Here is a 16,959-nt window from a genome sequence, read left to right as displayed (position 1 = left end):
TTTACCCCATGCTGCGGCTAACCTTCAGCCCTCTGATAGAAAGCAGAGCTCACCTTCACCTTCTTTGCATTTGGTGTGTGATTCCTTACATGCATTTCTTGAGGGGAACAATTAGACATTTGCGTTTTGACGGCTTCCCAATAAAACGCAGACGTGGTGCAAATTGTATCAGAAAATCACTTTGCCACCTAGCCTACTTAGCTGTATCAACAGTGACTTGAAAGCAAGTCTCATGGGCAGACAGAGAGCATTGCCTTAATGGAATTGCCCAAGTGAAGTGGCATATAAAACACAGAGGGCTATTTTGAAAGAAAAATTAATTTTCCTTTGGAGACCTTTTGCACAAGAGAACTTGTTTATTCGTGCCTTTAGCACAGACTTTAGAATCAAATGACACATAATTGCATAGCTCTTGCTACCTGCTTTCAAGTTGTTTTTCTTTTTCCTAATGTATTCTCACATGATCATTGAAATCATCCTAAAGTACTCCACACGGCTGTCACCTAACGGCTTCCACGTTAGCCAGTGTTCCCTAACCTCATTAATTATTACATTTTTCTGAGCTACAAAAAGACATTCTCCGACTTAAGGTGATTTTACTGAAGTAGCACAGAACGAATCACCTTACACCGTCAAAGGCCCTGCTCATCCATAAGCATTGGCCACTTTCAGTGAATAACTATTTTCCTCTGGTCACATGCAGAGAGCAGAAATAGGGTCTCATTCCTTGCCTCCCAGTGTGCTACCCCTGCATGCCTCTCACCTCTTCTTCATGTATAAATGCTATTGGCCACTTGGGAATATTTGAGAAGTAATTGTAAGTGATCGTTAGTGGTATTTTCTTTTCCTGAACAACCGATAGTTATAATTTTGTGCTGTTTTGGTCTTACGGCTTTCAAGATCACTCATATAAACTCACTAATCATTCTGCATAGCTTTTCAATCTGGTTTGTTTTTTGTTGTTTATGGTGAGGAAAAGGGGAAGAAACAATAAAGAGCACATTGAATTCTAGTGTTTATAGAATCGTTTTCTTACAGATCTATACAAAGCACTTAAACTTGGCTAATAAGATGCACTTTTCCCCTCAGTCTTGTCCATTTCAAACTGCCCTGGGCATCCTGTAAAGAGAGAAGAAACAACTTTATGGGTGGGACAGTGACGTTTAGTTTCCAAAACTGTCACTTTAGCCTGGAAGACAGTATCTTCCCTGAATAAATAATTGATGTGAAGAGGAGACCATTTTAGTCTGTGATATCTGTTTAGCTTATCTTGACCTAAACACTGGAGTTTTACAGATTCGCTCTTTTGATTCCACCCTTGACAATACTTTATGCACATCTGCTTTAATTTTTCTGAAGTCAGTGAAGAGCCGGCTCATACAATAATATGATTATTAGATAACTTCTCCTTGGGCATTTGTTATATTTGTATTGCTAATGGCTCAGAACAAATTTGGGGGAAATATCCCCCTAGTTTGTTGCTAATGAATTGTGTGGTGAAATCAGGTCTCCTCTTTTATGGAACTTCTGCTATGAAGGGCCACCTGCACAGGATGGAAGGTAAGGAGAAAGCAAAAGCCAGCACTTCCCGGGAGCTGATACCTACCTGTGAAGTACACCTGCCTGCCCGCTTGCCCCATCTCTCCTCCCCTACATGAATAACTGATCCCCGATAACTGATAACCAGCGGAGTACTTGTCCTGGGGTCTGTGAAACTCTGAGATTATCTGCAGATCTCAGCGTTTTTCTGGAGAGTATGCAACTTTCACCCGATTGTCAGTGGTGTCCGTGATCCCGTGAAGCTTAAAAAGCCTTCAGTCCTATGGATTTGGCCCAAGCGGGCAAGCTCCACGGTGCAGAACTAACACTGATGAGTACCGTTTATTCTACCCACTTCTGCTTGCTGAGTTCCTGCCCCTCCTTTACCACCAGAGTCTGCTTCAGCTCTGGCTGTGCTCATCTGTGTCACTCACAGAGCATTTCAGACCTGCAAACGTGTTTTTAAGCCATCAAAGCCCCCATTTCTTCTTACTGTACTGGTCTCACGCCAGAGTGCCTCTCAGTCAGTCTGTTTTTTTGTTTTTATTTATTATTTAAAAATTTTTATTTTATTTTATTTTTTTGGCTGCGTTGGGTCTTTGTTGCGGTGCACAGGCTTCTCACTGCAGTGGCTTCTCTTGTTGCAGAGCACGGGCTCGAGGCACGCGGGCTCAGTAGTTGTGGCACCTGGGCTCAGTAGTTGTGGCTCATGGGCTCAGTAGTTGTGGCTTGCGGGCTCAGTAGTTGTGGCTCCCGGGCTCAGTAGTTTTGGCTCGTGGGCTCAGTAGTTGTGGCACGTGGGCTCAGTGGTTGTGGCTCATGGGCTCAGTAGTTGTAGCATGCAGGTTCAGTAGTTGTGGCTCGTGGACTCAGTAGTTGTGGCTCATGGGCTTAGTTGCTCCGCGGCACATGGGATCTTCCCAGACCAGGGATCGATCCCACATCCCCTGCATTGGCAGGCGGATTCTCAACCACTGTGACACCAGGGACGCCCCCTTTCCCAGTTCTGTTTCTCATGGCAGCTTCCCACAGAGACACAGAACCTGAGTTAACCCCCTTTCCCCACCCCCAACCAGGGGCACTTCCTGTCCTGGGCACTGCTCGAGGAAATAATAAAGCAGTTATTTCTTACTTGAATCCATGCATCTTGGAGGATGGGTGAGAGAGGAAAGAACATTTATTCATGCAGTTATGTTCCAGGCCCAGTCAGTCTGTTTTTGATGTGCTCATCCCATTAGATACGAAACTTGTAGATACAGGATTAGATCAGGGGTTTAAACTATGTTTATTGACTGTGTTGGACCATGGTAACTAAACTTGTTTTCTTAAGTAATGTATCGTATAACCCTTTAGCAAAATATCAGGGTCAAAAACTGAAGTTGGCCCAGTTAGTGTTGAGGTCTGTGGGCATTTGGCAGTGGTGGGAAGAAGTTGAGGTGGCTCAACAGGAGTTTACTTGTAAGAGGGGATGGAGAAGAAGGAAAGGTACACAGAGAAAGCTGATGCCAGTTTGGGGCCCCAAAGATGGAAAATATAACCACAGCAAACGGAGGAAAATGTAACAACATATCAGACTTCTGGTTCTGGTCATTTTTAAATTTCACAGTTTTGGTGTTAAGTTTGGACTTTGGGAGGGGCATTCTAAAGTTCTATAGCTAAACATTAAAAAAATAAACTTAAAAACATTCAGTGACACTAAATATCGATGTGTCTATGTCTCTGTTGTGCTTCCTAGCAGCCTGGTGTTAGCTGCCAGACAACATTACTTTTAAAAGTACATTTGCAGTAAGGTAGTTGAATTATAAAGTGAATAATTTCCTAAGTCACTGCTCAAATAACCCTCAGTTTAGCGAATATGGGGATATTACTCGAAAGCAGTGTTGTTTGTCTGTCCTCTTAATGTCATTTGCTCCCTCTGATGAAGTCTGACAATGAGATGAGCTGAAATTGTAAACCCATTTGCAGAAAACTAGACTAAGCTTATTTCCGTTCTTTTTAAGTCTTGTAACTTTCACTGCTGATTCGGCATCCCTTGGGAGTTGATGCCAAAGACAAGGTTATCTGCAGTTTCTCCTTTGTGGGTTTTACTGACAAGGGTTTTTTGCTGAGCTGAGAATGTGGGACTGTGATAAAGAAACTAACAAATGCTTAGTTCACCAAAACCTTACAAAAGCAGTAGGCAGGAGTAAAATTCCAGATCAGCCAAAAGAAAAAGAAAAGGTTTTTATGAAAATATATTCCAATATCAGTCTGTGCTCTAACCCACTCACCCCCTCCTTAAATGACCAGATTGCTGCCCCTGGTCTTGAAGGATAGGGTTGTCATTGGGAAAATGAAACCAGATGGTACTGTGAAGACCAAGCTAAGTGATAAAATTGAGTTAGTGGTAAATTATAAGATAACACTTTGAAAAACATTGAAATAAACAAGAAGCTGGCAAGCAATTATTCTGCATAACCTAAACAGCACCAGCCCTCCTAAAAATGCAACTCATCCAACAACTGGATGTTTAGGATTAAATTATTTATAAGCATAGATTCCCTGTAATAATCATTATCCTTATTCATTGGGCCTGGCTTTAATGTAGTGTTTCCAGCAGCATAAAAGCAGACTGTCATGTTTATGGCTGGTCAGCATTAAACACTGAAAAAAATCCTTTACTTGTAAACAGTTGTTTAGAGATAAAACATTATCAGGGACTATATTCTTCTCTTTGTTCTGAGATGTGAAAAATCTGCTACCTTTGTGTGGTAGCTTTAATTTCAGTTCACCCCCAGGAGAAGATGTCAAGGATGCCCAAGGCATACAGATAATGACCGCCTGTCACTGAGCTTCTATGGGAGGGGCTTTGCATGGATTTTCTCATCTAATCCTCACAACTACCCCTGAGACAGAGATTATCCCATTTTACAATGGAGGAACAAAGAAGTTAGGAGATTAGGTAATTTGCTTGCAGTCAAAGGGTTTATAAGAGGTAAAGCCAAGCTTGGAATCAGGTAGGACTATCTCCCAAATTCATCCTTTTCCTAAAATGCCCACAGCGCTTTTGTAGAGATCAGTGAACACACTCAGGACGATGAGGGATTATGGGGGTGACTTTTCTCAAAGGCAACTCATTTCTTTTCTAACTCTTTGGGGAGATAGAGCTACTTTTCTCCATTCTCATCTTCTCCTTTGACACTGCCTGCTTTCCAATTTGTACCTAGTCCTAAATAGTGCATTTAATTTACTGTTACTATATAAATATTACACATAACTGCAGCAGTCACTATTTCCTCCTTCCCATAAGGAAAGGAAAAAAATATTTTTTAGTAAAATATACTATTTATAAGTAATTAGCATAATTATATATTTATAGTAGACTTATATTTATGATGCAAATATATTTTATATATTATAAATATAATATGCATAAAATATATATGTTTAGTATTTATATTTTACGTAACATTTATATTTACAAATAATTTATATATATATGCATACATATACACATACAGTAAAAACCCATTTTCTTTCCGCTGTTGACAGACAAATGTCACGTCTATCTTCACAGCTTTGCATGATATAATGGTAAAGAATTAGCACAATTATGTGGAGTATAATTCCATTGGAATATAAGGGTAATAAATGTCTGTATAACAAAAATCTCTAACCCCAAATGATGGCCTCCAATTTAGTAAAATTTCTTAAAGTTCTATCAAAATTAAGGAATTTGGGCGTTTATTTTTATGTTGTAATCCTGATTGGCATTCTCATATATTTTACTTTACAAATTGGGGAACTGAGTCACACAGAAATTAAGTGACTTGCCAGGGCCTCTTAGCAAGTCTTGAGCAGAACTGGGAAAATAATCCATCTCCACTAAATCACACTGCCACCAGTCATAAAATGTAAATATCAATAGCACAATGTGCAAGCTGACACATTAACGAGAGCAACAAAACAATTCCGTGCCCTTGTTTGCATTATTAAAAACTATTGGGTACTCTGGTTTGATGAATTTCATATCTTTTCTAATGCAACCTCTTTTATGACAATTGAATAGCCCATTGCTATGAATCCTGCTCTCTAACTAGAACAGTTTCTAGTTCTTGCTAGCTTTTGACTTTGTGATCGTCAGTGATGAGGGGAAGCCATTCTTCTATAGTGTGCCTTTGCACACTATATAGTAACAGACCCGACATCGTTTATAATGGCAAATGTTTAGCTAAACAAGCATTTTCCTACAAAAACAAAAAAACAAAACTACCCCTTCGGCAGGTGTTTTAAATCTTTTGGTGATACTTTTGGTGGCGTTCTGCTGATTGTTTCTTCACAATCAAATGTGCCACAAAAGTCAACTAACTTAGCTCTGAAACAGGTTAATACATAGGACCCAAAACTTGGTCCTATGCCTGTGTGTGTGTGTGTGTGTGTATACATATACACACACACATATATATATACACATATACAGACTTATATATATAGACACGCATACACATGCACATGTACATAATATGTTTATCGCATAGTAACAACTTTATAAATCAAGAAATATATTTAATCCCAAGAATTCCCTTATAAACTTAGACTAGAAAGCAAAGATCCCTCCAGTAAGAACTATCTATATATTTTCTGTGCTTTCCTGAACTGCGTATTCGACAGTATTCACCAGCTACTTACTATGCAGGCAGTGATCTTTTCTCTGGGGATACGAAGACGAATTCAACAAGATCTCTATTTCTGAGAAGCTTACTCAATAGTCAGCAAATAATTGTAAATTCTGATAAATGCTTTTGTCAGAAGTATGTGCACAGGACAGCAGAGGCAGAAGTGATCTGAAGTACTTCGGCGTTGAGTAAAATAAAAAGGACACAGGAAAAAAAAGTTCGCGAAAGCACGGCAGGGAATGCGAACCGTGAATTGTAGTCAGTGGTTTGTAAATGTAGCACAGGCTCTGGGGATAGACTGTCTAGGTTCAGACTCAGCCCTGACACATCCCAACAAGTTTGACCTTGGACAATTACTTATCCTCTTGATTTTCTCATCTGTAAAAGGGGCCCACTAATAGTAACTACCTCATAGGGTTGTGGGGAAGATTAAACTAGAACATGCCCTGACACTCTTTTAGCACGCACTAAATTTTAGCTATACATAATACTCACTCGGAAGCCTGAGAAGGCCTTCGTTGGGAAAGCAGCCATTTTATGGAGAAGAAAAAGCAAAGTTGGAAAGGCATATCCCATTTCAGAGGCCACACACTGGCCTGTACATTGTTACTACCGCTTTGGGTTGTCAGGTAGAGAGCAGTCGGGGCTGAAACAGGAGAGCCAGGAGGAGGTGGACAAGGTGGGCTCTGCATCAGTTGCGGATGGAACCGTTAATCGTCTGGAGGCTGGAGAGTACTATGATCTAATCCGATGTGGTGTAGGAAGCACGTGCTAGCACCTGTGAAGGTGATGTTTTGAAGCAGGGGCAGCATTTTAGACAGAGAAAAATTGGGAAAATATTGCCATCATTTAGGCAGGGGATGAGAGCATTGACAGTGTGAAAATAAAGAAGGAACTTGAAAGGAGAAGCACTTAAGGTACAGGATCAAGAGGACCCAGTACTCTTTGAACAGTGAATTGAGGGAAAAGGAAAACATGATGACCCTAAGGTTTCTGGACAATATCCCGTGATACCACCCTGAGGTTTCTGGACAATATCCCGTGATACCACTATCTAAATGTAAGTTTACAGGAGAGGGCCAGGTTTCATAGGAGAAAGTAATGTTTGGTTTTGGTGTGGAATATTTGGTGCCTTTAAGTCATCCAGCTAATGTTCAGTAGGTAGTCAGATACAAGAATGAGAAGCTCAGTAGAGAGATCAGGGCTAGAACTCTGGTCTTATTTTGCTTAGAGACAGTGTAGTGTGTAGCACATACACGTTAAAATGATTATATCTTCCTGGTGAATTTGGTGACTCATGTTATTCTGCAAAGTCTTTTCTTGTTTTTTGGGGGTTTTTTTGCTGTAATGTCTACTTTTTCTGCTTCAGTATACAGCTTCCCTAGCTTTCTTCCAGTTCATGGTGTATTTTTCAATCTCTCCACTTTCAACATTTCTCTACCCCAAAGAATGTATTTGGGTTTTGTTTTACTTTGTCTTTCAAAGAGATTGGGCCATGTTACTAATAAAATTACTAACATTATTGGATTTAAATAGACCACCGTATTGTTTTCTGTTTGTTCCATATGTTCTTATGTTTCTGTAGCCATCTTTGTGTTTTTGCCTTTTCTGAATTAATCAGTTGTCACTCTCTTTTAAAATCATTACTGTCCGGGCGGCGGGACGGGCGGGCGCGGAGGTCGCCTGTGCTGGGCTGCGTGCGGCGAGGCTCCGGCGCCTCCGCGGAGCATCGCGGATCCGGGGAGCGTCGCGGGTCCGGGGAGCATCGCGGGTCCAGGGAGGAGCGGCGCCAGCCCTGAAGCCTTGAGAACACGGCTAGGCAGCCGTAGTTCAACGGGGAGCTGGCCTAATGGGAGCTAGGCACCTGCTGGCGTCTCGGTTCTTGGCGGGCCCGGGAGCCCGCGGTGGCCAGGCTGGGGACGGCGGCAGGTAGGAGTGAGCCGCTGGTGTGGTGACGAGCAGGGAAGGGAGGACACTGGCTGTCGGCCTGTGAACCCAGGCAAGAAGCAGCAGCCGACACAATCCAGACCCGGGTCCGTGCGCCCAGCTCCGTGCTGGGCGGCCGGTCGGTGGAACAGACCCGCAGGTGTGGCTCTTGTCACTCTAGGACTGGCTTCGGGACAGATCCTGCCGCTGAGCCCGGGCCTCAGTTCCCCGGGAGAGTGGAGTGGAGCCCGGTGGTGTGCGCGACTCAGCACGGCGGCCACGCGCGTCCAGGCTGCCAGCAAGGGCAGTGGGGAGCCCGGGGAAGTGGTGGCCTTGGGAGTGTCCTCCGATGGCAAAGAACCTCCAGGCTTCTCAGATAACTTTGGTGTAGGACGTCGCTGCGTTGAAAGGCAGTTCTGTGTGCTTTTCCCCTCTTGGCGTGGATCAGCAGTGCTGAGGCAGCAGGTGTGATACAGAAGCGCGAGCAGAGACTGTGAAATCCCCAGACTCCGGGAAAACTAGAGGGGACAGCCAGCCTAGGGAAGAGGGCCCTCGCCTCAGGGCCCTAATCCTGGCTTCAGCCGCGGGGCTCAGGGGAGCTGCAAAGTCTTCTGGGCGAGCAGAACCCCCAGTCCTGAGCTGTTCTTCGCTGTGGTTGGGTCATCTCCCCCCATCCAAGGGAAGAAATCTAGATGAGGTTTAAGAATCAGTGCTTTAAGAATGTGGATCTCGTAGCTGAAACCTTGGAACACGTGTTTTCAGCACAAGGTGTTAAAGTGAAGGGAAGGATTTAACGCCTTTTCAAGGAGGGTGTCTCCATGTGGGCAGAACTAGAGAACAAATGGGTCTTGAATAAAGAAAACAAAAAGATCATTACTTATATATTCAGTTACTCTTAGGGATTATAACATTCACCCTTGACTCATTAGAATCTAATTTAAAACTAGTCCTTTTTTTGCGGGGGGTGGTACGCAGGCCTCTCACTGTTGTGGCCTCTCCCGTTGCGGAGCACAGGCTCCGGACGCGCAGGCTCAGCGGCCATGGCTCACGGGCCCAGCCGCTCCGCGGCATGTGGGATCTTCCCGGACCGGGGCACGAACCCGCGTCCCCTGCATCGGCAGGCGGACTCTCAACCACTGCGCCACCAGGGAAGCCCTAAAACTAGTCCTTTTACCATATCATGATAAATGCAACATTTTAACTCCATTAATCTACTTCCTGTCTTCCGTGCTGTTAATATCAATTATTTAAACTCTACATGTTTTAAGCATATAAAATGTTTTTATTGTTTCAGTTAGTAATTATGTATACTTACCATTGCTTTTGTTCTTTCTTCCTGAATTTCTGTGCTTCCATCTGAGATCAGTTTATTTCTTTTTGAAGAACTCCCTTTAGCGTTTTTTTAAAAAATTTATTTATTGCAAATCTTCTAGTAAAAATGTCTTTTGGTTTTTGTTTTTCTGAAAATGACTTTATTCTGTCTTAAATTTTGTGGGATTTTTTTCTCTGAATACAGAATTCTAGTTTGGCAGTTATTTGCATTCAGCACTTTAAGGTGCTATTTCATTGTCATCTGTGTTCTGTCATCTTGGCGAGAGAGTCCTTACGGAGTACTTTCTGTGCTATCCACACTTGGGACACCCTCCCTGGTCATTCCATTGTGGTGTGCTGTATTCTACAATGAGCTATCACTCGTGTGTGTGTGTGTGTGTGTGTGTGTGTGTGTATTTTAGCCATTCTGATAGAAATGTATTCATATCATTATGGTTTTAATTTACATTTCCCTAATGGTGAACAATTTTCATGTGTTTTTTTGGTCATATGTATATCCTCTTTGGCGAAATAGATGTTCATAATTTTTTCCCATTTTTTAATTGGATTACTTGTTTTTCCACTATTGGGTTTTGAGAGTTCTTCATATATTCTCAGTAGTAGTCCTTCCTCAGGTACATGGTCTGCAAATATTTTCTCCCAGTCCATAGCTTGCCTTTTTGTCCTCTTAACAGGGCCTTTCTTAGAACAAAAGTTTTTAATTTTGAAGAAGTCCAGCATATCAGTTTCTCCTTTTATGTATAGTGTTTGGATAACAAGGCTAAGAACCCTACCTATCCTGAGGTCTCAAAGATTTTCTACTTCGATTTCTTCTAGAAGTTTTATGGTTTTACATTTTTCATTTATGTTTACGATCCATTTTGAACTAATTTTTGTTCAAGGTCTGAGGTTTAGATTGGACCTAATTTCTGCCCCTGGATGTCCAATTTCTCTATCACCATTTGTTGAAAGACTATCCTTCCTCCACTGAATTGCTTTTGCAGTTTTGTAAATAATCACTTGGACATACTTGTGTGGACATATTTCTGGGTTCTTTATTCTTTTCCATTGATCTGTTTGTCTAACACTCCACAAATATCATACTATCTGGATTACTATAGCTGTATAGTAATAGGCAGATTGATCCTATCCAGTTTTTTTTTTTTTTGCAGTACGTGGGCCTCTCACTGCTGTGGCCTCTCCCGTTGCGGAGCACAGGCTCCGGACGCGCAGGCTCGGTGGCCATGGCTCACGGGCCCAGCCGCTCCGCGGCATGTGGGATCCTCCCGGACCGGGGCACGAGCCCGTGTCCCCTGCATCGGCAGGCGGACTCTCAACCACTGCGCCACCAGGGAAGCCTGATCCTTTCCAGTTTATTCTTCTTTGTCAAGATTGTTTTAACTATTCAAGAGCCTGTGACTTTCTATGTAAATTTTAAAATAAGTTGTTTGTTTTGTTTTGGTTGGTTGGTTGGTTTTTATCAAGACTTTATTTTTTACAGCAGTTTTAGATTTATAGCAAAATTGAGGGGAAGGTACAGAGATTCCCCTTATGCCCTCGCCCCTCACGTGCACAGCCTCCACCATTGACCACATCCCCACTGGAGTGAGACATTTGTTACAACTGATGATGTTCAGTGAAGCATCATAACCACCCAACAGCCGTAGTTTGAGTCACAGTTCACTCCTGGTGTTGTACATCCAATGGATTTGGACAGATGTGTAATGACATGTATCCAACGTCATGGTATCTTACAGAGCATTTTCACTGCCCTAAAAATCCTCTGTGCTCTGGCTATTCATGCCTCCCTCCCTCCCTCCCCCCAACCCCTGGCGACCACCGATTCTTTTACTGTCTCATTAGTTTTGCCTTTTCCAGAATGTCATCTAGTTGGAACTGTACAGTATGTAGCCTTTTCACATTGGCTCCTTTCACTTAGTAATATGCACTGAGTTGCTCCCATGTCTTTTCATTAGTTCATTTTCTAGCCCTGAATAATATTCTGTTGTCTTGACGTACCACAGTTTTAAAATAAGCTTTTATAAGTCAACAGAAAAATCTTGCTGGGGCTTTGGTAGGAATTAAAATGAAAGCTATGCATCATTTGGGAAATAACTGGCATCTTTACTAGGCTGAGTCTTCCAGTCCATGAATACATATGTCTCACCGTTTATTTAGGTCTTGAATTTCTTTCATCACTTGGTAATTTTCAGCACACAAGTTCTGTATACATTTCAGTAAGTGTATACCTAAGTATTTTATTTTCTTTAGAGCAATTGTGTTTTTAACTCTGGTTTCCACACGTGCATTGTTAGTTTATAGAAATGTGATTGCTTTTGTGCCTTGTTCTTCTATCCTGGGTTCTTGCTGAACTCATTTGTTAATCTAGGAATTTTTATGTAGATTCCTTGGGATTTTCTGCATGGGCAGATGGGGCAATTTTATTCTTTCCTCTCCAGTCTGTACTTTTTTCTTGTCTATTACAATGGCAAGAGTTTCCAATACTTTGTTGAATAGTGGTGAGAAAAATATCCTTGCCTTGTTCCTAACCTTAGGAGGAAAGCATTTCGTTTTTCACCATTAGTATCATGTTAGCTATATGGTTTTTGTAGATGCTCTTTATGAAGTTGAGAAAATTCCCTTCTCTTCCTGGTTTGCTGAGAGTTTATGTCTTGTTGTGTGTTGGATTTTGTCACATCCTCTTCTTGCATCAGTTGACATGATTATATCATTATATATTGCTTAATAAGTCATTTTTAAAATCTCAAAGTTGGTGGGAATGATTTTCATGAAACGCCATAAGACTATTAATGCATACATAGGGTGTTTTCAGTAATACCAAAGTAATGCAAAATAAATTAAAAGTTAATTATATAATTTTCCCGAGTTCTTTAAACATTGCATTGCTCTTTTACTTGTGACTATAGCTCCTGATTAACTGCTGAAATTACCTTTCTTTTAGTATTTCAGTTTTATGCTTCCCAAATATTACCAGACTGAGTACACATTCTAAGTTAAATTAGGCTGGGTCTCAAATTAGGATGTCTAAAGTGAGGCAAATTGAGTGACATTACTGAAAACAAACAGAAAAACATAACTCAGGTTACAAAAGCCATTAAGAAATGTTTTCCTTGCAGATATAAATATGATACTTAAAAGGTGGCGCATGTTTAAGGTTAGGGAATAGAGAATAATAACTCCAATTCACTTTTAGCAAAAAAGACAAGACGTGTTCATCTGAAGCTTAGCTGAACTTTCTAAACGAATTCACTGCTTTAGGGCAGCTGTCTACTGTAGGTTTGAAAATCACAGCAAGATTTACTCAAAGAAAGGATTATGGAACTCCCATTTCCCTAAGGAACCAGCCTTAAATGCATTTGTGTTCTGTTTCCTGTGCTTCAGTGCTGCTTCCTTCAGCTACATTCAACTACAGCCTGAAGCCCTAGCTGGCTCCCTGGGGAACAGGAAAATGCCTGAAGTCAGCCACCATCTGTCCAAGTAGCGGTTGTCCAGAGATGGACATGGACATGGACATCTTTTATTTGACTATTTATTCATATAATATTATTCATATAGAAGATGAGTTGTATAATTCACTCATATAATGTTATACTTACTTCAGTTATTTGACTATTTTAGCCAGGACTATCTGATGATCATTTTAGTTCTCCTTTACTTTTTTACTTGTTTGTATATTTTATGAGTTCATCAATGTGCTTGCTCTATTATAGTTTGATAATTCAAAAAAGCTATTTTTGTATTTGTCAGCTATTGCCACAATAATGCTGTATAACAAACGATCCAAAATGCGGTGGCTTATACCTAGAATATTATTCTTATCACTCATGGGTCAGCAGGCCAGTTTGCCTGCCTGTTCCAGGATGCAGGTTGACTGTGCTTGGCCTACAGTTCAGCCTGGAGTCAGGTCTGCTCTCCACGCGGGTACCCAGGGTGTGAGCTCTTGGTGGATCACAGGAGGCCAAAACTCCAAGCCAAAAAACATAAGCACATTTAAGACCTCTTCCTACTCCATGACCATTAATATTCCATTGTCTCAAGCAAGTCATATGGTGAAACCTAACGTCAAGTGACAGAAAATATACAGCTAAGTCCCCTACCTATGAGTGAACTCTGTTCCGAGAATGCGTTCGTAAGTCCAATTTGTTTGTAAGTCCAACAAAGTTAGCCTAGGTACCCAACTAACACAATCAGCTATATAGTACTGTACTGTAATAGGTTTATAATACTTTTCACACAAATAATACATTAAAAAAAACCCCACAAAAAATGAAACATCTTTACTCTTACAGTACAGTCCCTTGAAAAGCACAGTAGTCCAGCACAACAGCTGGCATCCAGGGGCTGGCATGTGAACAGGCAAGAAGAGTTACTGACTGGCGGAGGGAGAGGAGGTGGGAGATGGTAGGGCTGAAGGATCACAGCAATGGGAGATGGAGGGCAAGCTGCCATTTCGGTCACGCCTGACGTTGATGCAATGCACGTTCGCATCTTTGGAAGTTTGCAACTTGAAGGTTCGTATGTAGGGGACTTACTGTACTCTGTCCATCCTGGGGCCCTGCAGAGAGAGATTCTGAGAAGTTAGGAATCATGCAGTCTCCCATTCAGTCTTTGCCAGTGCACACCGGCGACCTGCGGATCCTTGCTCTGGGTTTCCTGAAGGGAGGGTATCTCCGTCTTCGGGCATTAGTAGCAGTAAGAGCTGCAGCAGTAGTCTTGTCTACTAAGTGTGTACAATGGCACTCTTGGTGCCCAGTACAATTGTCATTCTGCCCTCATTAACTTATTAGCAACAATTAATAAGCAAAGGGTGATAAAACATATAGCTTGAATTTTTTAAAATAGCATTTAGTTTTTGCAGCTGATGCGTTAGTAGAATAAAGCCCAGTGGTCTGGTTTTCCTACATGCAGACCTCCAGCTCTGCACTGCCCCTTGCCTCCGCCAGCCTGGACCACAGCGGTGTCCTTGGGCCTGGCTTCATCTCCTCCAGGCCCTCCCTTATGTGTAAACGTGACCACCAGATGCATCTCTAGGTCAGACCTGATGATTGACGAGAAAGCACATTCATTCTGACCCTACCACTCCTCTGATCAAAAACCTTTCTAGTGGATCCCTATTACCCAGAGAATAAAGTCTAAAGGTCAAATTCTATACATGTAAATTCTTGTCCACTTAACCTTTGGTTACGAGGTCTTTCAACCTGGACTTGCCAATACCAGGCAAGTCTACATGGTCTCATCCTATTTATCCTTTAAGATGCAGATCAACTGTCACCTCCGCCTTGAACATTCTAGATCCTCTTAGCCTGAAGTAATAATCTCCCTTTCTTGCAAAACTCACAAGACTTTTCCTGCCTCTTTTATGGCACCTGTCATTTTCTAAATTGTATCATTATTGTTGATTTATGACTTATCACTGCTATTAGACTACCATTCATCTTCTCCCATCTCAGTACTAAATAAAAAAATAGATAACTAGTAAGAACCTACTGTATAGCACAGGGAACTCTACTCAGTGCTTGGTAATGACCTATATTGGAACAGAATCTAAAAAAGAGTGGACATGTGGATATGTATAACTGATTCACTTTGCTGTACAGCAGAAACTAACACAGCATTGTAAATCAACTATACTCTAATAAAAATTAATTTAAAAAATACTAAATATATTTCCTTGGCAATATTTAATAGATAAATAACTTTCTCAATTCATTAATACCCTGAGTAATTGTTCTTCCCTGCCAGGCATGTCAGTAAGCTTAACTGGTTGCCTTAGGTAGCAGTCAGTCCACACTGGAGTGAAAACTGTGCAAACCCCACTTCTTCATCTTGCAGGCCTGTTTCATAGGAGCAGAGTCATGAGCATTGCTTTGCTTTCAGAATAATTTTGTTCTAGATGCCACCTATGGATATATCAGGGACTGGGCCTTCGGAAGCATTTCAACTCCAGGAAACATCGGACTGTGCAAATACTCTGTAGTTTTACTTGACTTAGAAGCTATGACAGGGTAGCCTGACCTCCTAAGTAAGGCACCTATCCTGGAAAAACGCTCCGCGCATTTGATATCCTTTGCATTCGAGGTGGGCAGCCGTTGTTTGCCTTTCCTGCCAAGAGCGTTTCCTGAATCATAGCGCCCCCTAATGTTGAAAGCAACCCTTTCACTTTTAACAGATCAAGTAAATGGAATGAGACTGTGAATTTAACTGCGGAACTTGTAATGACGCACATTTGTGTAGAATGCAAGCTTTATGAATACTCTTTTGAATGCCTATTTCATCTCTATTCCTACCAGGGCTGTTCTGAGCTTAATTCATCCTCATGTATATCTTTCGAAATTGTCAGTAAAGTTTTTCTTCCTTACCAAGGCATCACCTTAGGCTGTGGAGTGGAAGAAACTAAATCCAGTGCTCTGAGGAGTTTGTGCCGTATTTCTTTTCATAGTTGAGTATTGAGAGTATTCTTTATCTCTCTTTTGTATTTTTATTCTGAATTTCAGAGTTTTCATTTCAAAGTAGATATTTTTCTCCACTAAAGTTCCTCTTCTTCAGCTTCTCCTTATCTTTGGAAAAGAAAAAATTCAAATATAGAGTACAGTTCAATATAAAGTGGATTGTAGTGTTATATGCCTCTCATCCTCCTTCTACCAGATTATTTAAATAAAAGATTTGTTGAGAGCCAGTTTTCTTGGGATGTTGGGTAAAGTCTTCTTAAATTCAGTTTTCAGTCTGATAGCGTCCATAAAAGCAGAATATAAAGGTAAAACGGGTTCACAGTTTCCATCAGTTTTGTTATGTAAAATACTTTCTTTTGTATAAAATTGGATTTTTCAAGAATAGAAAAAAGCTCCAATAGATCCCATCAAGAGTTCCAAAAATGCATATAGAACCCTATCTGTTTACCCACTTTTCTAGGCAGCTAGATGTGAGCTGGTAGAGATTGGTGGATTGGTGGTTGAAGAGGAAATAACAGCGAAGAAACTAAGATGAGGGGCAGCAGTCTGATAATGTTCATCAAAGTGTGACAGAAAAAAGAAACGATATGATTTTTAAAAACCCTCCTCATAAAATTTCGGTTCCATTCTCTTTGCTCTGCATCGTGATGTGTCTTTTTTTTTTTTTGAACACAGGGCCTCAGCAAGGATGTGGTGGTTATCTGACACGTTCAGATGGTACCTTTGCCTCTCCTGATTCTGATTCCAATGGAAGATATGACAAGAATTTAAACTGCATATGGCTCATGACTGCCCCTGTAAACAAACTAATTAGACTCACCTTCAACACATTTGCTCTGGAGGCAGCAACTAGTTTGCAAAGATGCATTTATGATTACGTCAAGGTAAGGCTATTATGTTTCTTAACAGAGTCTTCTAATACAGACTTTTTCATGGTGTATTCCAGTTTGTACCACACAGGAAGTCCTGAAAGTTGTGAGTGCTGAGAATTTTTACAGAAGAGCTCTTTTTTTTTTTTTTTTTTTTTTTTCGGTAAATGGGCCCCTCCCTGTTTTGGC

General features: G+C 41.3%; 1 protein-coding gene across 2 annotated transcripts in view; it reads left to right on the top strand.

Moving 5' to 3' along the window:
- Positions 1–16,959, top strand: part of CUBN (cubilin) — a 269,991-nt gene that overhangs the window by 230,564 nt on the left and 22,468 nt on the right. For both annotated transcript variants that reach the window (XM_024750090.1, XM_024750089.1), the window contains exon 61: positions 16,577–16,785. In XM_024750090.1, coding sequence (XP_024605858.1) covers positions 16,577–16,785 — 209 coding nt within the window. The remainder of the gene's footprint in view (positions 1–16,576; positions 16,786–16,959) is intronic.

Source organism: Neophocaena asiaeorientalis, unplaced genomic scaffold, assembly GCF_003031525.2.
Source record: "Neophocaena asiaeorientalis asiaeorientalis breed wild unplaced genomic scaffold, Neophocaena_asiaeorientalis_V1.1 scaffold4, whole genome shotgun sequence".
Classification (NCBI taxonomy): Eukaryota; Metazoa; Chordata; class Mammalia; order Artiodactyla; family Phocoenidae; genus Neophocaena; species Neophocaena asiaeorientalis.
Note: the sequence above shows the minus strand (reverse complement) of the source record. Positions and strands in the feature narration are given on the sequence as shown.